At 39.6% G+C, this 21618-nt stretch overlaps 1 protein-coding gene across 4 annotated transcripts in view; it reads left to right on the top strand.

Annotated features, from left to right (window-relative positions):
* The window catches only part of LOC143038805 (uncharacterized), a 283401-nt gene that overhangs the window by 54162 nt on the left and 207621 nt on the right, over positions 1-21618 (top strand). For all 4 annotated transcript variants that reach the window (XM_076208350.1, XM_076208351.1, XM_076208348.1 and 1 more), the window contains one exon: positions 12195-12382. In XM_076208350.1, coding sequence (XP_076064465.1) covers positions 12195-12382 — 188 coding nt within the window. The remainder of the gene's footprint in view (positions 1-12194; positions 12383-21618) is intronic.

The following is a 21618-nucleotide window of genomic DNA, read 5'->3' as shown; positions in this document are numbered from 1 at the left end:
CAACCAGTCCACCATCACTTGACCTCCCTTTTTCAGACATTCTGCATGGCATCCATCCAGACCAGGTGCCTTACCTGCTTTCATTATCTTAACAACTGCCTTCACCTCATCCTTCCTTATTTCTCCTCCATTCTCCTCACTCATCACTCTCATTTTCTTCGCATTTCCCACTGCAGCTATCTTTCCTTCCCTATCCTCCTTCACATTTAGCAACTCCCTAAAATATTCTGCCCATCTTCCCCTTACTGCCTTCTCTTCCATTATCATCTCTCCATCTGCACCTTTTACCTTTTCTTCCCTACTTGAGAGGATTAGGAAAGGAACAGAAGGAGTAATTGGTGAGGAACAGTGTGGATTTAGGACAGGTAGAGGTTGTGTAGATCAGATCTTTGTGGTAAGACAGATATGTGAGAAAGCTATAGGAAAGGGGAAGGATGTTTTTTGGTCTTTTATGGATCTGGAAAAGGCTTATGATAGGGTAGACAGAAAGGCACTGTGGGAGGTTATGCAGATTTATGGGATAGGAGGAAAGCTTCTGGGAGCTGTCAAGAGTTTTTATGAGAGTAGTAGAGCTTGTGTCAGGATTGGAAATGGAGAGAGTGAGTGGTTTGAGGTAAAGGTGGGACTTGGTCAAGGATGCGTTATGTCGCCCTGGCTGTTCAACTTATACATGGATGGGGTGGTGTGAGAGGTGAATGCAAGGGTAGTGGGTCAAGGATTGGAGATGGTTAAAGAAAATGGAGAAAAGTGGGAGGTGAGCCAGCTGTTGTTTGCGGATGACACTGCGCTTGTGGCAGGATCGGAGGAGGGATTGAGGAAGTTGGTGGCAGAGTTTGGGAGAATATGTGATAGAAGAAAGCTAAAGATAAATGTGGGTAAAAGTAAGGTGATGAGATGTACAAGGGGTGAAAGTGGCAGTAGACTGGAAGTGAACATTAAGGGAGAGCAACTGGAGGAAGTGGATAGTTTTAGGTACTTGGGTGCAAATGTAGGTAGGAAAAGGTGGAGTGAAGGTGGAGGTAGAATGTAGATTGAGAGAAGCAAGTAAATGCCTTGGTGGATTAAAGAGTGTAATGAGGAATAGACATCTAGGAATGGATGCAAAGAGGAGACTGTATGAAGGAGTGATTGTGCCAACAGCACTGTATGGGGCAGAAACTTGGAACATAAGAGAAGAAGAGAGAAGGAGTTTGAATGTGTTTGAGATGAGGTGTCTGAGAAGTATGGTGGGGGTTACTAGGCTAGATAGAGTGAGAAATGAGGAGGTGAGGAGGAGAACAGGGGTGAAAAAGGAGCTGGGAGATAGGATTGATGAAAGAATATTAGGATGGTTTGGACACATGGAAAGAATGAGTGAAGAAAGACTAGTAAAAGAAGTATGGAAGGCAGATGTGGAGGGAGTGAAGATGAGGGGACGTCCTAGGATGAGGTGGATGGATGGGGTGAAGGGGGCTTTGGGGAAGAGGGGAATGTCTGTTGAGGAAGAACGGGAGAGGACGGAAGACAGAGGTGAGTGGAGAATGGTTGTATATGGATGATGTTGTGATTGCATGAGGAGGAATGGGCAGGGGGGTGGGGGGTGAGGTAGTATGTGTGAGCAAATTTTGACGCAGCCCGAAGGGCTTTCTCCCCGTCCTCTCCTTATATGCAAGGGGGGACGGAGAGGGGAGGTCGCCGATTAAATAAAGCGGCCTTGCTGTGGACGTGCTCTGTCTTGCAACACTGCTTCTGACCCAGGGCGGTGGGCAAGGTGCAGGGATGACCCGTCATCCAGGAGGTGCTCAGATGAGAGGGAGGGTGGGAGGGGTGTGGAGTGTATTTAGGGATGAAAAGGGTGGGAGTGATTTTATGCCTTGCCCTTTTTGGCTACCTCCCTTGAAAGGGGGAAAAAGCCTTGGTATATGTATGTTTAGGTCTTCTTGTAGTGATCTGCAGTCTTCCTCTGTACTTACTCTCTTAAGTAGTTTGGCATCATTACCAAAGAAATTCATGTAACATTTCACTCCTTCATCCATATCATTTATATATATGGTAAACATTAAAGGAGCCAATACAGAGCCCTGTGGGATGCCACTTATCATATCTTCCCAGTGCGGGTTGTTGTCTCTAAGTACCACTCATTTTTCTCCCACTCAAGAAATCTTTCATCCACCCCAATAGCTTACTATGTATTCCTCCTATTATTTCAATTTTCCTTACTAGCTTTTTATGTGGTACTTTGTCAAAAACCTTCTGGAAGTCCAAGAAGGTGCAGTCTGCCCAGCCACCTCTTTCTTGTACTATTTCTATTAATCTTGAATAAAAACATATTAAGTTTGTGGTACATGATCTTAATAGAGAAGAGGGAAATAAAATGGTACTTCCTGAAAATAGAAGGAGGAGGAAAAACAAATGGATAACAGAGGAAATATTCGAACTAATGGATAAGAGAAGAGAAGCTAAAAATAGGGATAGAAATGAATATAGAGAACTTAATAGACAAATCAAAAAGAAGTGTATAGATGCCAAGGAGAGTTGGCTTGATGAACAATGTAGGGAAATTGAGGACCTTGAAAAAAGGGATTCTAAAATGATGTATGATAAGATTAGAGAAATTACCAAGAGAAAGGGGAGTAATGGGGGGGCAATCAAAGATAGAGAAGGAAAGGTTTTAATGGATGAGGAGGATATTAAACATAGATGGGAGGAGTATGTAAGAGACCTATTTGAGGATGACAGACAAGAAGGAGAAGAGGAAAATTATAGATATCTAGATGGGGAAGAAATAATGGAAGAGGAAGTGAAATTTGCAATGAAGAAAATGAAAAAAGGGAAAGCCATGGGTGAGGATGGTGTGATGATTGAAATGTTAGAGGCATTAGGGGATTTTGCAGTAAGAAAACTCACTAGTTTAATAAACCAAATTTACGAAAAGGGTACAATAATGGAACATATGTGTAACTCGATTTTTATACCACTACCAAAGGTAAACGGAACAATGGAATGTAGTAAATATTGCACAGTCAGTATCATGAGTCAAATAACCAAAATTATATTAAGGATAGTTTTAAATAGAATAAGAAATAAAGTGAGAGAACAAGTTACATGGGAGCAATTTGGTTTCACAGAAGGGAAAGGAACAGCAAATGCAATTTTTATAATAAGAACGATTATGGAGAGGATGATAGAAAAACAACAAAATGTATATCTTTGCTTTGTTGACTACGAGAAGGCGTTTGATAGGGTAAGACATGAGGATTTTATAAATATTTTGGAAAGAGTGGATATAAATAGCAAAGACATTAGTATCATCAGAAATTTGTATTGGAAGCAAAGAGCAGCAGTGAGAGTACGGGGAGGAAGAACAGAATTTCAAGCTATAAAGAGGGGAGTGCGTCAAGGCTGTGTTATGTCTCCAGATTTATTTAATTTATATGGGGAGATGATCCTTAGGGAATTAGAGGGAATGGAAGGGATTAAAATTGGAGGATTTAATATAAATCATATCAGATATGCTGATGAAACGGTATTGGTGGCTGACTCAGAAGATAAACTGCAACATCTATTGAATGTAACTGTAAGAGCTAGTGAGGAGAAAGGTTTAAATGTAAATATGGAGAAAACTAAAATACTAGTGGCCAGTAAAACAGATCCACCAAGAGTGCAAGTACAAATAGCAGGGAGAAGAATAGGACAAGTAACCAAATTTTCGTACCTGGGAAGCGTATTGACAGAAGATTGTAGATGTGAAAAAGAAATAAAATCAAGGATAGCAATAGCTAAAAGCACGTTTCAGAAAATGAAAGGGGTTTTAACAAACAAGAAAATGTCTACAGATATAAGGAGAAGAACAGTTAAAACGTTTATATGGTCAACACTATTATATGGTTCAGAAGCGTGGACAACCAGCAAAAAATTGTAGGAAAACTTAGAAGCAGCAGAAATGTGGATATGGAGATGAGTATTAAGAGTACCATGGGCAGCGAAGAAAACAAATGAAGAAGTATTGAGAGAAATGGAGACAGATAGGGAATTGATGACAACAATAAGGAAAAGACAGTTGCGATTCTTAGGACATATAATGAGGCTACCTCCCTTGTAAGGGGGAAAAAGCCTTGGTATATGTATGTATGTATGTAACTCACTTCTCTATACATTGCAGTGTATTCTTCTCTTAGATCTATAATTTTTTCTTTAACTCTGTAATCTCTTGATTCCATGAAATATTTTTATACCACATCTCCCTTTCTAAAGCTATACCTTTACCTAATCTTCTACCATCTCTTGCAAAGCCAGAAAATCCGAAATAAATTTCTTCTTCATACCTTTCATTCTATTGTGGCATCTCAATATATTACAACTTTTCTTGAGGATGACACCTAATGGCAATTCAACCCTGCTCACATCTAGTTGTCTTTTAGTTGCTTTGCCATATTTCTGAAGATAAATGTGGGCAAAAGTAAGGTGATGAGATGTACAAGGGGAGAGAGTTACAGTAGGCTGGAAGTGAGCATTAAGGGTGAGAAACTGGAGGAAGTGGATAGTTTCAGATACTTGGGTGCGAATGTGACAGGAAAGGGAGGAGTGGGGGTGGAGGTAGAATGTAGATTGAGAGAAGCGAGTAAATGCCTTGGTGGATTAAAAAGTGTAATGAGAAATAGACATCTGGGAATGGATGCTAAGAGGAGGTTATATGAAGGAGTGATTGTGCCAACAGCAATGTACGGGGCAGAAACATGGAACATGAGAGAGGAAGAGAGAAGGAGTTTGAATGTGTTTGAGATAAAATGTCTGAGAAGTATGATGGGGGTTACTAGGCTAGATAGAGTGAGAAATGAGGAGGTGAGGAGAACAGGGGTGGAAAAGGAGCTGGGAGATAGGGTTGATGAAAGAGTATTAGGATGGTTTGGACACATGGAGAGAATGAGTGAAGAAAGATTAGTAAAGGAAGTGTGGAAGGCGGAGATGGAAGGAGTGAATATGAGGGGGTGTCCTAGGATGAGATGGATGGATGGGGTGAAAGGGGCTTTACAAAAGAGAGGAATGTCTGTTGAGGAAGGACAGAAGAGGACAGAAGATAGGGGTGAATGGAGAAGGGTTGTGTATAGATGAGGCTGTGATGCATGAGGGGCAGTGGGTGGGTGATGGGTGGTGAGGAAGTATGTATGAGAAAAAATTTGATGCAGCCCAAATGGATTTCTCCCCGTCTTCTCCTTTCCTGCAAGAGGGGACGGAGAGGGGGGGGGTCGCCGAATTTATGAAGTGGCCTTGCTGTGGATGTGCTGTGTCTTACGACTCTGCTTCTGACCCAGGGCAGTGGACAGGATGCAGGGATGACCTGTCATCCAGGAGGTGCCAAGATAGGAGGGAGGGAGGAGGGTGGAGGGGAGTGGAATATATGGGAAATGAAATGGGTGGGAGTGATTTCTATGCCTTTTTCTTTTTGGCTACCCCCCGTGCAAGGGGGAAAAAGCCTTTGGTACATGTATGTATGTATGCCATATTTCTGTCTGCCTTGATCGTCTTCCATTTTTGTTTCTTTTTTCACTCACCAATTTCACTCTATTAACTCATTTAGGGCACCCTTAAGTTCTCCTCTTCCCATACAAATACCAAACTAGGTGTTCGTTTCCTCCAACTTAGCAAAAACGTGTTGTACTCCAGAGCTTGTTGTATGATGTGTGCCCTTGTTTTCTTAATTGTTGAGTACCATGCTGTGGAAGCATAGTTATGTGTGGTTAATATGAATTGCTTGTATAGTGATTAGTGCCTCTTTTTGCTGTCCAAATCCTGTGCTTACTACTGTTCTTAATATGTTCAATCTGTCATTTGTTTTCACTGTTAAGTCTTGCATGGACTGAAGGCTGTATGTCAGAAGTGAGGACCGTATATTGGGGTTTTTGTCCAGTGGGAGAAGTTGGTCATTTAATCTAACTTTTGGGTACTCTTTGATTTATGGTAGTCATGTGTTAGTAGTGTCACTGGTAATTTCCAAGAGAAAGCTGACATTCTTGTTTGCCTCAGCCATAGTTCTAGATTGTCAAAATATATTGTGTACTTTTGGATAAGAAAAGTTAAGGTGCAAGTAGCTCTGAAAATGATGAGAACAGGTAAGGCACCTGGGTTAGATGGGTGTCATGAAGGGAAGGTAGATTGCCAGAGGACCGGAGTAGTGCCTGTATAGTTATGCTTTACAAGGGAAAAGGGGACAAATGTAAGTGTAGTAGGTTCAGAGGGATAATTTTTCTAGTGTAGTTGGGAAGGTTTATGGGAGGGTTTTAATTGAGAGGATTAGAAGAGGAACTCAGGGAGTAATTGGTAAGGAACAGTGTGGGTTTAGGAAAGGTAGGGGTGCATGGATCAGATTTTTGTGGTAAGACAGATATGTGAGAAAGCTATAGGAAAGGTAAGGATATTTTTTGGGCCTTTATGGATTTGGAAAAGACATATGACAGGGTAGACAGGAAGGCACTGTGGGAGGTTTTACAGATATATGGGATTGGGGGAAAGCTGTTAACTTCTTCAATACAATGACACCTATTTACCTAGTTGTATTTTGCGGGAAGGGGAGCTATGCTCTTGGCGTCACGCCTTTGTATCTCGCAGTGTCTAGTTTGCTTTTAAACTCATGAATGGTTTTTGCGCTTACTATTTCATTATCCAGTTTGTTCCAAGTGTCCACTACTCTATGTGGAAAACTGTTTTTGTAGGCATCATGAGGTGTGAGTGGGTATGTGACATTCCGGCATCGGTGTTTTGATTATATTTATTTTGTAGCTGTAGCTGAGTTACCCCCAAATTCTGTGAATTGGTTTGACCATGTTTTCTGTGTTTATTATTATTCAGAGTGAAAGAGAACGAGTAATACATCAGTGACATATTTTATAACGTGAGTGGTGTGATGCATTGTACATTAGGCATCCAATGCTGCGAGCAAGAATTTGATTCATATTGAAGAAGTCAAGGGCAGTCAAGATTTTTTTAGAATTATAAATAGAGAGGGTGAGTGATTTGAGGTAAAGGTGGGGCTGCATCAGGGATGTATCATGTCACCATAGCTGTTCAATGTTGTACATGGATGGGGTGGTGTGCGAGGTAAAGGCAAGGGTAATGGGCAGGGGACTGGGAATGGTTAAAGAAAATGGAGAAAAGTAGGAGGTGAGTCAGTTTTTATTTTATTTTTATTTTTTTATAACACTGTGCTTGTGGCAGGGTCAGAGGAGGGATTAACCTCTTGAATATGATGATACCTATGTATTTTACCTAGTTGTATTTACCTAGTTGTATTTTGCGGGAAGGGGAGCTATGCTCGTGTTGTCCCGCCTTTGTATCTTGCAGTGTCTAGTTTGTTTTTAAACTCATGAATGGTTTTTGCGCATACTATTTCATTGTCCAGTTTGTTCCAAGTGTCCAAAACTCTATGAGGAAAACTGTTTTTCTTCAGTTCTCTTCTATAGCTATGTTTTTTTATTTTCTTTCCATGTCCTCTTGTGTTTCTTTTGTCCCAGTTAAGTAAGTTCTCACTATCGAGTACCTCTGTGCCTTTCATGATTCTGTAGATGGTCAATAGGTCACCTCTCTCTCTTCTTTGCTCCAGTGTCGGTAACTCCAGTTTAGCCAATCTCTCTTCGTATGATAGGTTTGCAAGTGCAGGTGCCATTTTTGTAGCTGCTCTTTGGATTCTTTCTATTTTCTTTATATTCTTTTTGGTACTGGGGAACCACAATGTCGCTGCATACTCTAATCTAGGCCTTATCAATGTAACCAATATTTTTTTCATCATGTCTTCGTCCAAGTATGTAAACGCCACTTTTATTGATCTTAGCAAGTTGTAAGTCTCCCCGACAATTTTGTTAATCTGTATATCATAGGACAAGTCGTTCGTGATAATTACTCCCAAATCTTTTTCGGATCCCACTTTCTTTACTTCTTTGGTTCCAATTGTATATTTTCCTGATATTCTGTTTTTGCTTTTTCCAAACTCCATTATGCTACACTTCTTCGTATTAAAGTCCACTTCCCATTTCTGACTCCAGTTCCATACCCTATTTAGGTCTTCTTGCAGTGCTTCACAGTCCTCATCAGTTTCTATTTTCATCATGAGCTGTGAGTAGGGTATTTGAGGATGCTGGAGTTGGGTTCCTGATTATATTTTGTAGTAGTAACTGAGTGACCTCTGTTTTCTTTGATGTTATATCTATTCAGGGTGAAAAAGAATGAATATAACAACAGTAACTTTATATTTTGTTATGTGTGTATTGTGGTGCATCATCGTACATCAGGCAACCTGATGTATTTACCTAGTTGTATCTTATGGGAAGGGGAGCTATGTTCATGGTGTCCTGTCTCTGTATCTTGCTATATCTAATTTGCTCTTAAATTCTTGTGTTGTTTTTGCATACACTGTTGTTTTGTCTAGTATGTTCCATACAACCACCATTGTGGGGAAAGCTGTTTTTTTTCAGGTCTCTTCTATGACTGTCCTTTTTTAGTTTCTTTCCATGTCCTCTTGTATTTCTCTTATCCCAATTTAGTATGTCATCTCTATCAAGGACTTCACCTGCAGATGGTCAACAAGTCACCTCTTTTCTTTGTTCCAGAGTCAGTAGTTCTAGTTTTGACAATCTTTCTTCATATGACATTTTTTATAGTGTTGGGGCCATCTTCGTAGTTGCTCTCTGGATTCTCTCAATTTTCCTTATATTCTTTTTAGTACTGGGTGACCATAATGTTGCTGCATACTCCAATTTAGGCCTTATCAGTGTGACTAGTATTTTCTTTACCATTTCTTCATCCAAGTAAGTAAAAGCCACTTTTATTAATCTTAGCAAATTATATGTTTCTCTTACAATTTTGTTTATATGTATGTCAGGGGACATATCTTTTGTGATGATCACTCCTAAGTCTTTTTTAGATCCCACTTTCGTTACTTCCTTTTCACCAATTTTATATTGTCCTGATATTCTTTTTTTACTTTTTCCAAATTCCATTATGCTACATTTCTTAATGTTGAAGCCCACTTCCCACTTCTGACTCCATTCCCATACCCTGTTCAGATCTTTCTGTAGTGAGTCACTGTTTCAGTACTCGCTTTCCTTAATAATTTTGTATCATCTGCAAATAAGCTCATGTAACATTCCACACCTTCATCCATGTCATACATATAGATAACAAACATTATTGGAGCCAATGCTGATCCTTGTGGAACTCCACTAATTACCTCCTCCCAAGAAGAACTCTTATCTCGGAGCACTACTCTCATTTTTCTTCCATGCAAAAAGTCCTCCATCCATTTCAATAGTTTACTTTGTATTGCTCTTATGGCTTCCGGTTTTCTTAATAGTTTTTTTTGTGAGGGACTTTATCAAAAGCTTTTTGTAGATCTAGGAATGCACATTCAGCCCATCCATCCCTTTCTTGTATTATGTCTAGTAGTCTTGAGTAAAAACAGATCAAATTTGTGGTACATGATCTTCCCTGTCTAAATCTGAATTGTCTTGGATTTAGGATCTTGTTCTCCTCCAGATGTTTTATCCATCTAATTTTTATAACTTTTTCACAAATTTTAGCTACCGTGCTTGTAATGGAAACCAGTCTGTAATTTTTTGGGTCTTCCTTATTTCCGCCTTTATAAATTGGTATGATATCAGCATTTTGACAGTCTTTTGGTATTTTTCCTTCTTTAAGTGAGCAACTTATTATGTTATATATTTTGTCTGTTCTTCTTTACATTCTTTTAATATCCAGTTTGCTATTCAATCCGGGCCATGTACGCAAGCATTTGACTTATGTTGAAGAGGTTAAGGGAGTTAGTGATGGAGTTCAAGAATAATAGGAGAAAGTTGAAGGTAAATGTGGGTAAAAACAAGGTGATGAGATGTATAAGGGTAGAGGATGGCAATGAGTTGGAAGTAAGTCTAAAAGGAGAAAGGCTGGAGGAAGTGGATAGCTTTTGGTATTTGGGATCGCATGTGGCATTAAAAGTAGTGGAGGTGGAGGTAACTTGTAGATTATGAGAAGCAAGTAAATGGCCTAGGGGATTAAAAAGTGTTATGAGAAATAGGCAACTGGGAATGAATGCAAAGGGGAGATTGTATGAAGGGGTGACTGTATTGATATCATTGTATGGGGTAGAGACTTGGAATTTGAGAGAAGCAGAGAAGAAAAGTTTAAATGTATTTGAGATGAAGTGTCTGAGAAGTATGGTAGGGGTTACATGGTTGGATAGCATGAGAAACAGGGAGGTGAGGAGGAGATAGGGAGTGGAAAAGGAGATGGCAGATAGAGGTGATGAAAAATTATTGGGATGGTTTGGATACATGGAAAGAATGAGTGAAGAAAGATTAGTAAAAGAGGTGTGGAAGGCTGAGGTTAAGGGAATGAACTTGAGGGGATGACCGAGGATGATATGGATGGATAGGTTGAAGGGGGTATTGAGAAAGAGGGGAATATCTGTTGAACCTGTATTTCTTGGAATTTATTCCTAATACTTGTGATTATTTCTTTTTGACACATTTTATATTTCAACATCATGCCTTACATTATAATTTTGTTCTTTATTGACACCTTGCTCTATATTGACATTTAGTCCTTCATTGACATTCATTGTCTTATGGATATTTGCCCCATCATGAACATCTGGTCCGTCACGGTCATCCGATCTCTTATTATATATACCTTGTCCCCCTACGTCACCGCATTGCACACCAGCCCTCCGTTGTTCACTGACATTCTGTCCAGCATCCCTTTCTAAAATAAAATTCTGTCCTCCACTGACATTATATCCTACCATGATATTTTGTCCTCCACTATCATTGCATACTGTCAGATATTTTGTCCTCCACTATCATTATATCCCATCTTGATATTTTGTCCTCCACTATTATTACATCCCATCATGATATTTTGTCCTTTGACATTACATCCTAATGTAATATTTCATCCTCTACTGACAATTTTACCTAAAATGATATTTTGTCGTACACTGACATATTGTTTTACATTATTGCCATACCCTACTCTGTTTTCCCCAATACACTCTCTTTCCCCTTCCCTTTGAGTTTTTACCCCAAAAAAAGGAATTAGTTCATTACAAACTCCCATAATGAGGTTTGTAAGAACATCTTTGCCTCTGTGAATAAGGTGGATCCTATCAGAAGCATAAAAATAATGACGCCTGGAAAAGAGATACCAAGGATCAAGAAAGTGGTATCTCAGTTGCATGCACAATCATGATATCTTGCAGCACATCAATCACTCCTAAGTATGTGTGTGAATATATCTAGTTGTGATGTACAAGAACAGAGCTATACTTGTGAGGCCCCATTTCCTGGACTCCATTCATTGCCATGCACTTATTGTATTTACTTGCCCTATATATAAAGGCCATTCCACTGGTCAAGTATTTTTCAGTTTGTTATTATGCCTTATTGAAGTTCTCTTTGCTCCTCCCTGGTTTTTTTTTTTTAAGGGGTGGGGCTTGGGACCTTTTTGGTAGCTGTTCTTTCAAATCTTTGTAGCTTGAATATATCCTTTTTCTTATTTAGAGGTCACACCACTACTACATATTCAAGCCTGGGCCTGATTAGGTTTTCAATTAAATTTGTTCATCATTGCTTCATCCCTATAGTGAAAAGCATACCTAATGGTTTTTAACAAATTATGGGTGTCCCCAACAATTTTGTTTGTCTTTCTCAGGAGACAGGTTGTCCCTGACTACAACCCCAAGTTCTTTTTCTATCCTAGGCTTGTCAGTTGATTTCTTACCCATTTTATATATCATGGGTAAGTCTTACAATTTTTTTTTTGTCTTGAACTTCATTCCCTAGTTTTGACTCCATAAATAATGTTCAGGTTGTGTTGTATTTAGGTTTAGTCATCATCATTTTCTATTTTACTCATTATTTTTGTGTCATCTGCAAACATATTGGAGTAAGTTGATGTACCATCCTTTATATCATTTACATGTAGAACCAATGGTGCTAGTACTGATTCTTGTGAAACTCTGCTAGTGACTCTCCCCCATCCTTATACCTTGCCTTTTACTACTTTTCTTATGTCTTTTAGGAAGTACTTTACCCATTTTAGTGTATTTCCCTTTAAGTCACCAATATGTTCCAGATCCTGTATGAGTCTTTTGTAGGGAACTTTGTTAAAAAAAAGATATATATATATATATATATATATATTTGTTTATCATATATATATATTCACAGGTACTGCCCATGGTTCAGTACTGAACCAATTTTCAAACTGGAGTCATAGGAGTACTGGCAAAACAAGAGCATCTGATGCTGGTGAGCAGTCTTCTGAGGTTTCTTGCTACGTTCCACACCACCAGCGACCAAAAATTTGGGGTGCTGATGACCTTTCAAAAATTGTAGTTGTCATTGGTGGAAACCAGGTGAGTGGTTATCTGATCTTTAGAATGTTAACCCTTTTATTACAGTATCCCTTATGTTAAATGAAATAGTATCTCATTAACTAGAACAGAACATATACAGGGCATCACTGTTTCAGTTTCATTTATTCTTATATTTGTATAGAGGAAAGGGAGTCTTTTGGATAGATTGAAATGAATGCTTAGAGAGGTTTGGGAGGAATGTCAGTATAGTAGTATAGGGAGATCTCAATGCTAGAGTAGGGGATGAACCAGTAGATGGAGTTGTAGGGAAGTTTGAAGTGTCAAATAAAAATTATAGTAAAGAATTGATGTTGGAGATGTGTTTAGATAGAGAATTGATGATAGCAAACACAGTATTTAAGAAGAAAGTCAGATATAAGTGGGAAAGGGTGGGGGATGGAAAGGTGGCTGATAAGGGATTTATGAACTATGTAGATATCTAAAGAAAGGATAGGAATTTTTTTGGATGTCCATGTTCTTAGGGGAGAGAGTGGGGGAGTGTCAGATAATTTTTTGTTAGAAGGGAAGTTGAAAGTGGAGGATAGGTGGAGAAAGAGGAAAAAAGTGAATGATAGAGAGGTGCTTAGAGTAGTTTGAATGAGAATGAAAAAGAAGGAATGTCAGGAGCTGATAGAAGTGTGAGAGGTGGTTAAGGATAGAGTGGGAGTAGAAGAGAAATGGATTTGTTTCAAGGAGGAAGTGATAAGGTGAGCAGAGATGATGCTATGGAATGGGGAGGATGGGAAGGAATAGGAGGAAGGGTAGTAAGTGGTGGGATGATATGGTAAAGATGATAGTAGATGAGAAGAAGTGAGCACATTACATAAATGAGTCAAAGAGGAAAGTTGATGTAAAATGGAGTATGAGTGTAACAGAAAATTTTGTAGAGAATAAGAAGAGGTTTTGGAAGGAAGTTAAGAGAGTGAGGGGATGTCAGGTAGAGAGGAAAAGATGGATAGATGTTAATGGGTGTCAAGGCAGTAAGAGTCTCCCTCTTACTGCCTTGACACCCATTAACATCTATCCATCTTTTCATAGTATTTTAGGATTGTTGAATGTGGAGGGGGATAGGAAATGAGTAGTTATGGCAGTGGGAAGTGCTGAGAAAACGATGGTGATGGGAGAGGAAAACAGAAGAGATATAGGAAAAGATAAGGTACAAGAAGCTTTGAAAATTATGAGAGCTGTTAAGGTTACCTGGGTTGAATGGGTTTTATGCAGAATGTCTGTCTAGTTATAGTGGATTGGCTAGTGAAGTAGTTTAATATGTATCTAAGGGAGGGTAGAGAATTTTAGAGTTGTTGAATGTGGAGGAGGATAGGAAGGGATTGATTTTAGAGAAAATGATGGTGATGGGAGAGGAAAATGGAAGAGATATAGGAAAAGATGAGTTACAAAGAGCTTTGAAAATGATGATAGCTGGTAAGGCACCTGGGTTGGATGGGTGTCATGCAAATTGTCTGACAAAGGGAGGTATAGTTACAGTGATTGTCAAGTGAGGTTTAATATGTGTCTAAGGGAGGATAGAGGATTGGAGTGTCTTTATAGTTCCGCTTTACAGAAGTATAGGGGACAAATATGAATATTGTAGTATTAAAGGGATAAATTTGTTGAGTGTAGTTAGAAGTGCTTTATATGGGAGTGTTTGAATTTAGAGGATTAGGAGAGGAACAGAGGGAATAATTCTTGAGGAGCAGTGTGGGTTTAGGAAAGGTAGAGGATGTATGGGTCAAATTTTTGTGGTGAGGCAGGTTTGTGAGAAGTTTTTGGCAAAGAGTAAGGATATTATTGGGCCTTTATGAATTTGGAGAAGGTTTATGGGAGGATTAAGAGGAAGACACTGTGGGAGGTATTGAAGATATATGGGATTGGGGGAAAGCTGTTAAGGGCAGTCATAATTGGAAATGGAGTGCACAAGTAGTTTGAGGGTGGGGCTGTTGTCATGTCACCATGGCTGTTCAGTGTGCACATGGATGGAGTGGTATGGGAGGTAATATGAATGCTATGGGCAGGGGATTGAAGATGATTAAAGATAGTGTGTGGTTGGGTCAGAAGAGTGACTAAGGCAGTTAATGATAGAGTTTGGGAAGGTATGCAATGGGAGAAAATTAAAGATAAATGTGGGTAAATGTATGGTAATTAGGTGTACAAGGGGAGAGGGTAGCAGAATTGGAAGTCTTAGAGGAGAGAGACTGGAGGAAGTGGATAGTTTTAACTATGGGGTTCCATATGACAAGAAATGGAGGGGTGGGAGTGGAGGTAAATTGTAGAATGAAGGAAGCAAGTAAATGTCTTGGAGGATAAAAAAGTGTCATGAGAAATAGCCATTTGGGAATGGATGCAAAAAGAGATTATATAAAGGGGTGATCATGCTTGACACTGTATGTGAATGATATTTGGAATTTAAAAGAGGCAGAAAGGAGAAATATAAATATGTTTGAGATGAAGTGTCTGAGAAGTATGGTGAGGGTTGCAAGGTTGGATAGAGTGAGAAATGAGGAGGTGGAAAGGGAGGTGGCAGAGAGGGCAGATGAAAGATTATTGGAATGGTTTAGGCACATAGAATGAGTGATAAAAGATTAGTAAAATGAGTGTGGAAACCAGGGGTGGATGTAGTGAACTTGAGGTGATGACCAAGGATGAGATTGATGGATGAGGTGAATAGGGCTTTGGGCAAGAGGGAAATGTTTTTTTGAGCAGGGAGAGAAGGCAAGGTATAGGTGTGAGGGAAAAATAGTTGTTTATGGATGATATTTTGACAGTCTGAAGGGATGTCTCCCTGTCTTCTCTATTTTCTGCATAAGGAAACAAGGAGGGAGGTTTGCCAAATAAGTGAAGCAGCCCAGGTGTGAATGTACTGTGTCTTGCTGCATTGCTTCTGACTAGGAAAGTGGGCATGAGACAGGGTTAACCCTTCATCCAAGAGTATTTATTTATGTATCTATTTATCAGTGCAATCACCTGTTCCTCACAAAGCAAGGTAGCTAGGCATAGGAAAGGAAAACCCTCACCTCACCCCATTCACTCCCATCATATGTATCTTTCATTCTGCATTTTAAACCATGTGAACATTGTTTCTTATTACTTTCCCAGCAATACTGCTGGTTCAACTCTGATGCACTCCTCTCAAGAACAGGTTGTTGACATACTCAGTACATCCTTCTCTGTCACTTTTGCACATTTTCCCTTGTTCAGCATCTTGACCACATGCTTATAACCTCCATACAACCTATTCATCCACCTTTTCCTTTGTCTACACCTTGGTGTCACTCCTGGTTGTCATCTTCCAAACTTAGAATATTAAATTCTAGCAACCACCCCACCAGACAGCATTCTCAACATAACCAATAAGCAAATATGTAATCACAAAAGAAAATACACACAATTGGGATGAAGGAAAGGGAGAAAGATCCCCCTAATGAAAGAAATAATTGTGACACAGAAAGAAATAAGGGACCAAATAATAAACCTGAATGTCAGAAAATCACTCAGCCTGGACGGAATTGCAAACTGGATACAAAAGGAATGTATAGATGAACTAACGGACAAAATATATAAGATAATAGATTGCTCACTCAAAGAAGGAAAGGTACTGCAAGACTGGAAAAATGCAAATATTGTACCAATATATAAAGGGGGAAACAAGGAAGACCCAACAAACTATAGACCAGTCTCCCTTACAAGTACAATAGCTAAAATATGTGAAAAAGTCATCAAAAGTAGATGTACTAAACATTTGGAAGACAAAAATAAACTAAATCCAAAACAATTCTGTTTTAGACAGGGAAGATCACGTGCCACAAACTTGATTTGTTTTTATTCAAGAAAGGGATGGATGGGCTGACTGTGCTTTCCTGGACTTGCAAAAAGCATTTTTTTGGAGGGAGTAATTGGTGAGGAACAGTGTGGGTTTAGGACAGGTAGGGGTTGTGTAGATCAGATTTTTGTGGTAAGACAGATATGTGAGAAAGCTATAAGAAAAGGTAAGGATGTGTTTTGGGCTTTTATGGATCTGGAAAAGGTTTATGATAGGGTAGACTGGAAGGCACTGTGGGAGGTTTTGTAGATATATGGGATAGGAGAAAAGCTGTTAAGAGCAGTCAAAAGTTTTTACAAGAGTGGTAAAGCTTGTGTTAGGATTAGAAATGGAGAGAGTGAGTGGTTTGAGGTAAAGGTGGGACTTCATCAGGGATGTGTTATGTTGCCCTGGTTGTTCAATTTATATATGGATGGGGTGGTGTGAGAGGTGAATGCAGGGGTGGTGGGTCAGGGATTGGAGGTGGTTAAAGAAAATGGAGAAAAGTGGGAGATAAGCCAGTTGTTGTTTGCTGACAACACTGTGCTTGTAGCAGGATAAGAGGAGGGATTGAGGAAGTTAGTGACAGTTTGGGAGAGTGTGTGAAAGAAGGAAGTTGAAGATAAGTGTGGGTAAAAGTAAGGTGATGAGATGTACAAGGAGAGAGAGTGGCAGCAAGCTGGAAGGGAGTATTAAGGGAGAGAGACTGGAGGAAGAGGATAGTTTTAGATACTTGGGTGAGAATGTGGCAGGAAAGGGAGGAGTAGGGGTGGAGGTAGAATGTAGATTGAGAGAAGTGAGTAAATGCCTTGGGAGATTAAAAAGTTAATGAGAAATAGACATTTGGGAATGGATGCTGAGGAGATTATATGAAGGAGTGATTGTGTCAACAGCACTGTACGGGGCAGAAACATGGAGCATTAGAGGGGAAGAGAGAAGGAGTTTGAATGTATTTACCTAGTTGTATTTTACGGGACTAGAGTTATGCTCGTTTTGACCCATTTTTGTATCTCTCCACATCCAGTTTGCTTTTGAATTTGTGTATAGTTCTGGCATTAACTGTTTCACTGTTCAGTCACGTCAATCACTCTGTGTGGGAAACTGTTCTTTTTCAGATCTCTTCTGTAGCTGTCTTTCTTTAGTTTCTTTGCATGTCCTCTTGTTTCTCTATGGTCCCATTTTAATAGGCCATCTCTATCAAGAACTTCTATTCCTTTCATAATTCTGAAAATGGTCAACAAATCGCCTCTCTCCCTTCTCTGCTCTAACGTTGTTAGTTGTAATTTCTCCAATCTTTGTTCGTATGTCAAATTTGATAGTGTAGGTGCCATCTTAGTTGCTGCTCTTTGGATTCTTTCTAATTTCTTTGTGTTTTTCTTTGTGCTAGGTGCCCACATTGATATAGAATATTCTAGTTTTGGTCTTATTGTAACAATTATTTTCTTAACCATCTCTTCATCCATGTAGTCGAATGCCACTTTCATTGATCTTAACAAATTGTAAGTCTCTCCAAATATCTTGTTTACTTGTTTGTCAGGTGTCAAGTCACTTGAGATGATTATTCCTAGGTCCCTCTCTTGAGTTAACTTTCTTTACTTCTTTGTCTCCAATCACATATATTCCCGAAACTCTGTTTTTGCCTTTTCCAAACTCCATTATGCTACATTTCTTGATGTTGAAATTAATTTCGTATTTCTGACTCCATTCCCATACTTTATGTAGGTCATCTTGTAACGATCTGCAATCTTCTTCTGTTTTCACTCTCTTGAGCAATTTAGCATTGTCAGCAAAGAAATTCATGTAACAATTCACTCCTGTGTCCATATCATTTATGTATATGGCAAACATTAAGGGAGCCAAAACAGAGCCCTGAGGGACGCCACTTTTTAATTGTTCCCATTTTGAGTTTTTATCTCCAAGTACCATTTTCATCTTTCTACCATTTAGAAAGTCCTTCATCCATTCCAACAGCCTGCCTTGAATTCCTCCTATTTTTTTTTTATTTTTTTTTATTAACTTTTTGTGTGGTACCTTGTCAAAAGCCTTTTGCAGATCCAGGAAGGTGCAGTCCGCCCAACCATCTCTTTCTTGTATTATTTCCATCAGTCTCGAGTAAAAGCATATTAGGTTTGTGGTGCACGATCTTCCACTTCTAAAACCAAATTGTTTGGGGTTTATTATTAAGATCAATGAAAGTGGCCTTTGACTACATGGACGAGGAAATGGTGAAGAAAATCCTAGTTACACTGATAAGACCAAAATTAGAGTATGCAGCATCACTACGGACACCCAGTACAAAAAAAGACAAAGAAACTAGAAAGAATTCAAAGAGCACTTACAAAGATGGCACCAACACTCAGCATGTTGACATACAAACACTACACTCCCTCCTCGCCTGATATCACCTTTTGCTCCCCCTGCCTAACCCCAACAACATCATGGAGAGTGGTCGGAGCCCTTGGCTCTGACCACCTTCCAATCATCATCACCACCAAAACAAGATGCACCCCAGCTGGCCACAGACACACTTACACCAATTACAAGAGAGCTAACTGGGAAACTTTTACTGAAGAGACAGAACATTTTGAAACACTTAACAGTACACCAATCACAAACATAAACAATGCTGTGCACGCTTTCAATACAATCATACAAAACGCAGACAAGAGATACATCCCTAGAGGCAACAGAAAATCACACAACCCCAACTTCACACCAGAAATCCAAGGCCTCATCAGACAACGTGACACACTTAAACACGATACCCCCACACCTATCCCTCAAAACATAGCAGACCAAATACAAACACTAAACACTGTGATTGCCAATAAAATACATGAACAAAAAACACAAAATTGGCAAAACTTTATCAATACACTTGATCACAAAACAAACACCAGCAAATTGTACAAAACACTCAACAGCATCACACTATCCAACTCTAACACTACACGCTCTCACGCAGCAATAATCACAACAACAGATAATCTACCCTCAAACAGACAACAAGCAAACGCACTCATACGTCATTTTGCACAGACGAGCCATCTTACATCTCACCCTGACGACCGACGCACCATTCGACGTAAGAAAGACTTCCCCACAGACTCAGACTACACACCCTTCATAGACAGTCAGACAAAACTCATAATGCATAATCTCAAGCACTCATCTGCCTGTGGCCCTGATAACATAAGCAACATCCACCTAAACACATTGGACCACAAGGTATACACGCACTCACAAACATTGCAAACTACAGCTATTCACACAACACTATACCCGACATCTGGAAGCATGGTAAAATAATCACCATTCCAAAACCGAACAAAGACCCAACAATCCCAACATCGCACCGCCCAATCACACTTCTCTGCACCCCCTCTAAAGTCATTGAACGCCTAATACTTAAACTTGTCACACCATATATTCCCCTTGCTGACTCACAACATGGTTTTAGGCCACTACACTCCACAAACACTCTTCTGACAAACCTCACACAAAGAATTTTAGATGGCATCAATTCAGATAGGCCCCACCACAGAACACTTCTTATAACATTGGACATTAGTAAAGCTTTTGATGCTATCCCCCGCCACAACCTAACAAATAAAATATATAACACAGACATGCACAATAACACCAAAAGATGGCTGGCCAATTATCTGGCAGGCAGGAATGCTCATGTGTCATATAATGGCCAATCATCGCACATCAGAAACATTAAGAACGGAGTACCACAGGGCTCAGTTCTATCCCCCACATTATTTAATCTATACATGCATGACTTACCCACACCAGACACCTCAGAAATACAAATCTCTTCCTACGCAGATGACATAACAATCACATGCACACATCGTAACACAGACAAAGCTGCAGAAATAATCCAGCCTTACCTTGACACACTCAACACATGGTTCATCACAAACAGACTCAAAATAGCTCCAACCAAATCTACAGCAACACTTCTCACAAACTGGACAAAAGAACACAAATACATACCTCATCTCTACATCAACAACACTCTAATACCACACACAAACACACCCAAAATTCTTGGTGTAACATACGATACATCCGTGTCTTTCAAACAACACCTCACAAACATAAAAAACAAATGCACACCTAGACTTAACGCACTTAAATCAATCACTGGAACAACATTTGGACAAAACAAAGAAACTAATATAACAATATACAAACAATGCATACGCTCAGTGATGAATTATGCGAGTCCTGCATGGGCTCCTAATCTCAGTGAGACACACCACAACACCCTTCAAATCATACAAAACAAAGCCCTAAAAACAATTACAGGCTACACAAATACAACACCTACAGACCATTTACACCATGAAACAAAAGTCCTCAAAGTCAAGGACCACCTCGACATGAGAGGCACACAAACACTTGCTGCAGCCACCACAAACACATCACACCCGCTACACTACATAGCAGAACACCCACACACACCAAGAAACATTAAAACTACACCCAAAGACCTTTATTACGCACAGATACTCTCTTCTCTTCCTCCACAACCACCAAATACCAGCCTCCAAAAACATATTCATAATCATATCACTCACCGCTCCATTAACACACTGAAAGACAACACACTGCTGCATGCCAGACCCCCTGATATCCACCCTTCTGAATCCTCTCTCCCACGAAAGGACAGAGTCCACTTGGCCAGACTGCGATGCGGTCACCACCCAGCACTTCTAAGCTACCAGAAGAGGCTGGACGACCGTGTTGTGAACAGCTGCCCAGGATGTAACACTTCACCCCATACCATACAACACATAATGGAAGACTGCATTATACACAATCATGCACGCAAACAACACAACATACACTCTATAAAGGATTTGTGGGAAAACCCAGTTTCGGCTGTGGCCTTCCTTGGGGAGACGGGACTGCTCGGCCAGACAGTCTAGGGAACGACAACAACAACAACAGACAAAGATTGGACAAACTAAACTAATTAACTTTGGAGCAAAGAAGAGAAAGGCGATTTGATATCCATATATAGAATTATGAAAGCAATGGAAATCCTTGACAGGGATGATCTACTTAAATGAGACAGAAGAAATACAAGGAGACACAAGAAGAAACCTAAGAAGGACAGTTACAGAAGAGATCTGAAAAAGAATAGCTTTCCACATAGAGTGATGGATACATGGAATAAATTGAAAGAGAAAACAGTGAGTGCTAAAACTATACACAACTTTGAAGAAAGAACTGGATGCGGAAAGATACAACTGCAGGTCCCTATGAGCATAGCTCTTCTCCTGCAAAATACAACTAGGTAATACCTCCATACCTTCTGTCCTTTTCCTCTTTCTCCATCTGTCCTCCACTCAACTTACCTTCCAACAAAAAATAATCTGATATTCCAACACTCTTTCTCCTTAGAACATGTACATCCTTAACT

This window comes from Oratosquilla oratoria, chromosome 25 (assembly GCF_046742065.1).
Source record: "Oratosquilla oratoria isolate Oo_2021 chromosome 25, ASM4674206v1, whole genome shotgun sequence".
Taxonomy (NCBI): domain Eukaryota; kingdom Metazoa; phylum Arthropoda; class Malacostraca; order Stomatopoda; family Squillidae; genus Oratosquilla; species Oratosquilla oratoria.
Note: the sequence above shows the minus strand (reverse complement) of the source record. Positions and strands in the feature narration are given on the sequence as shown.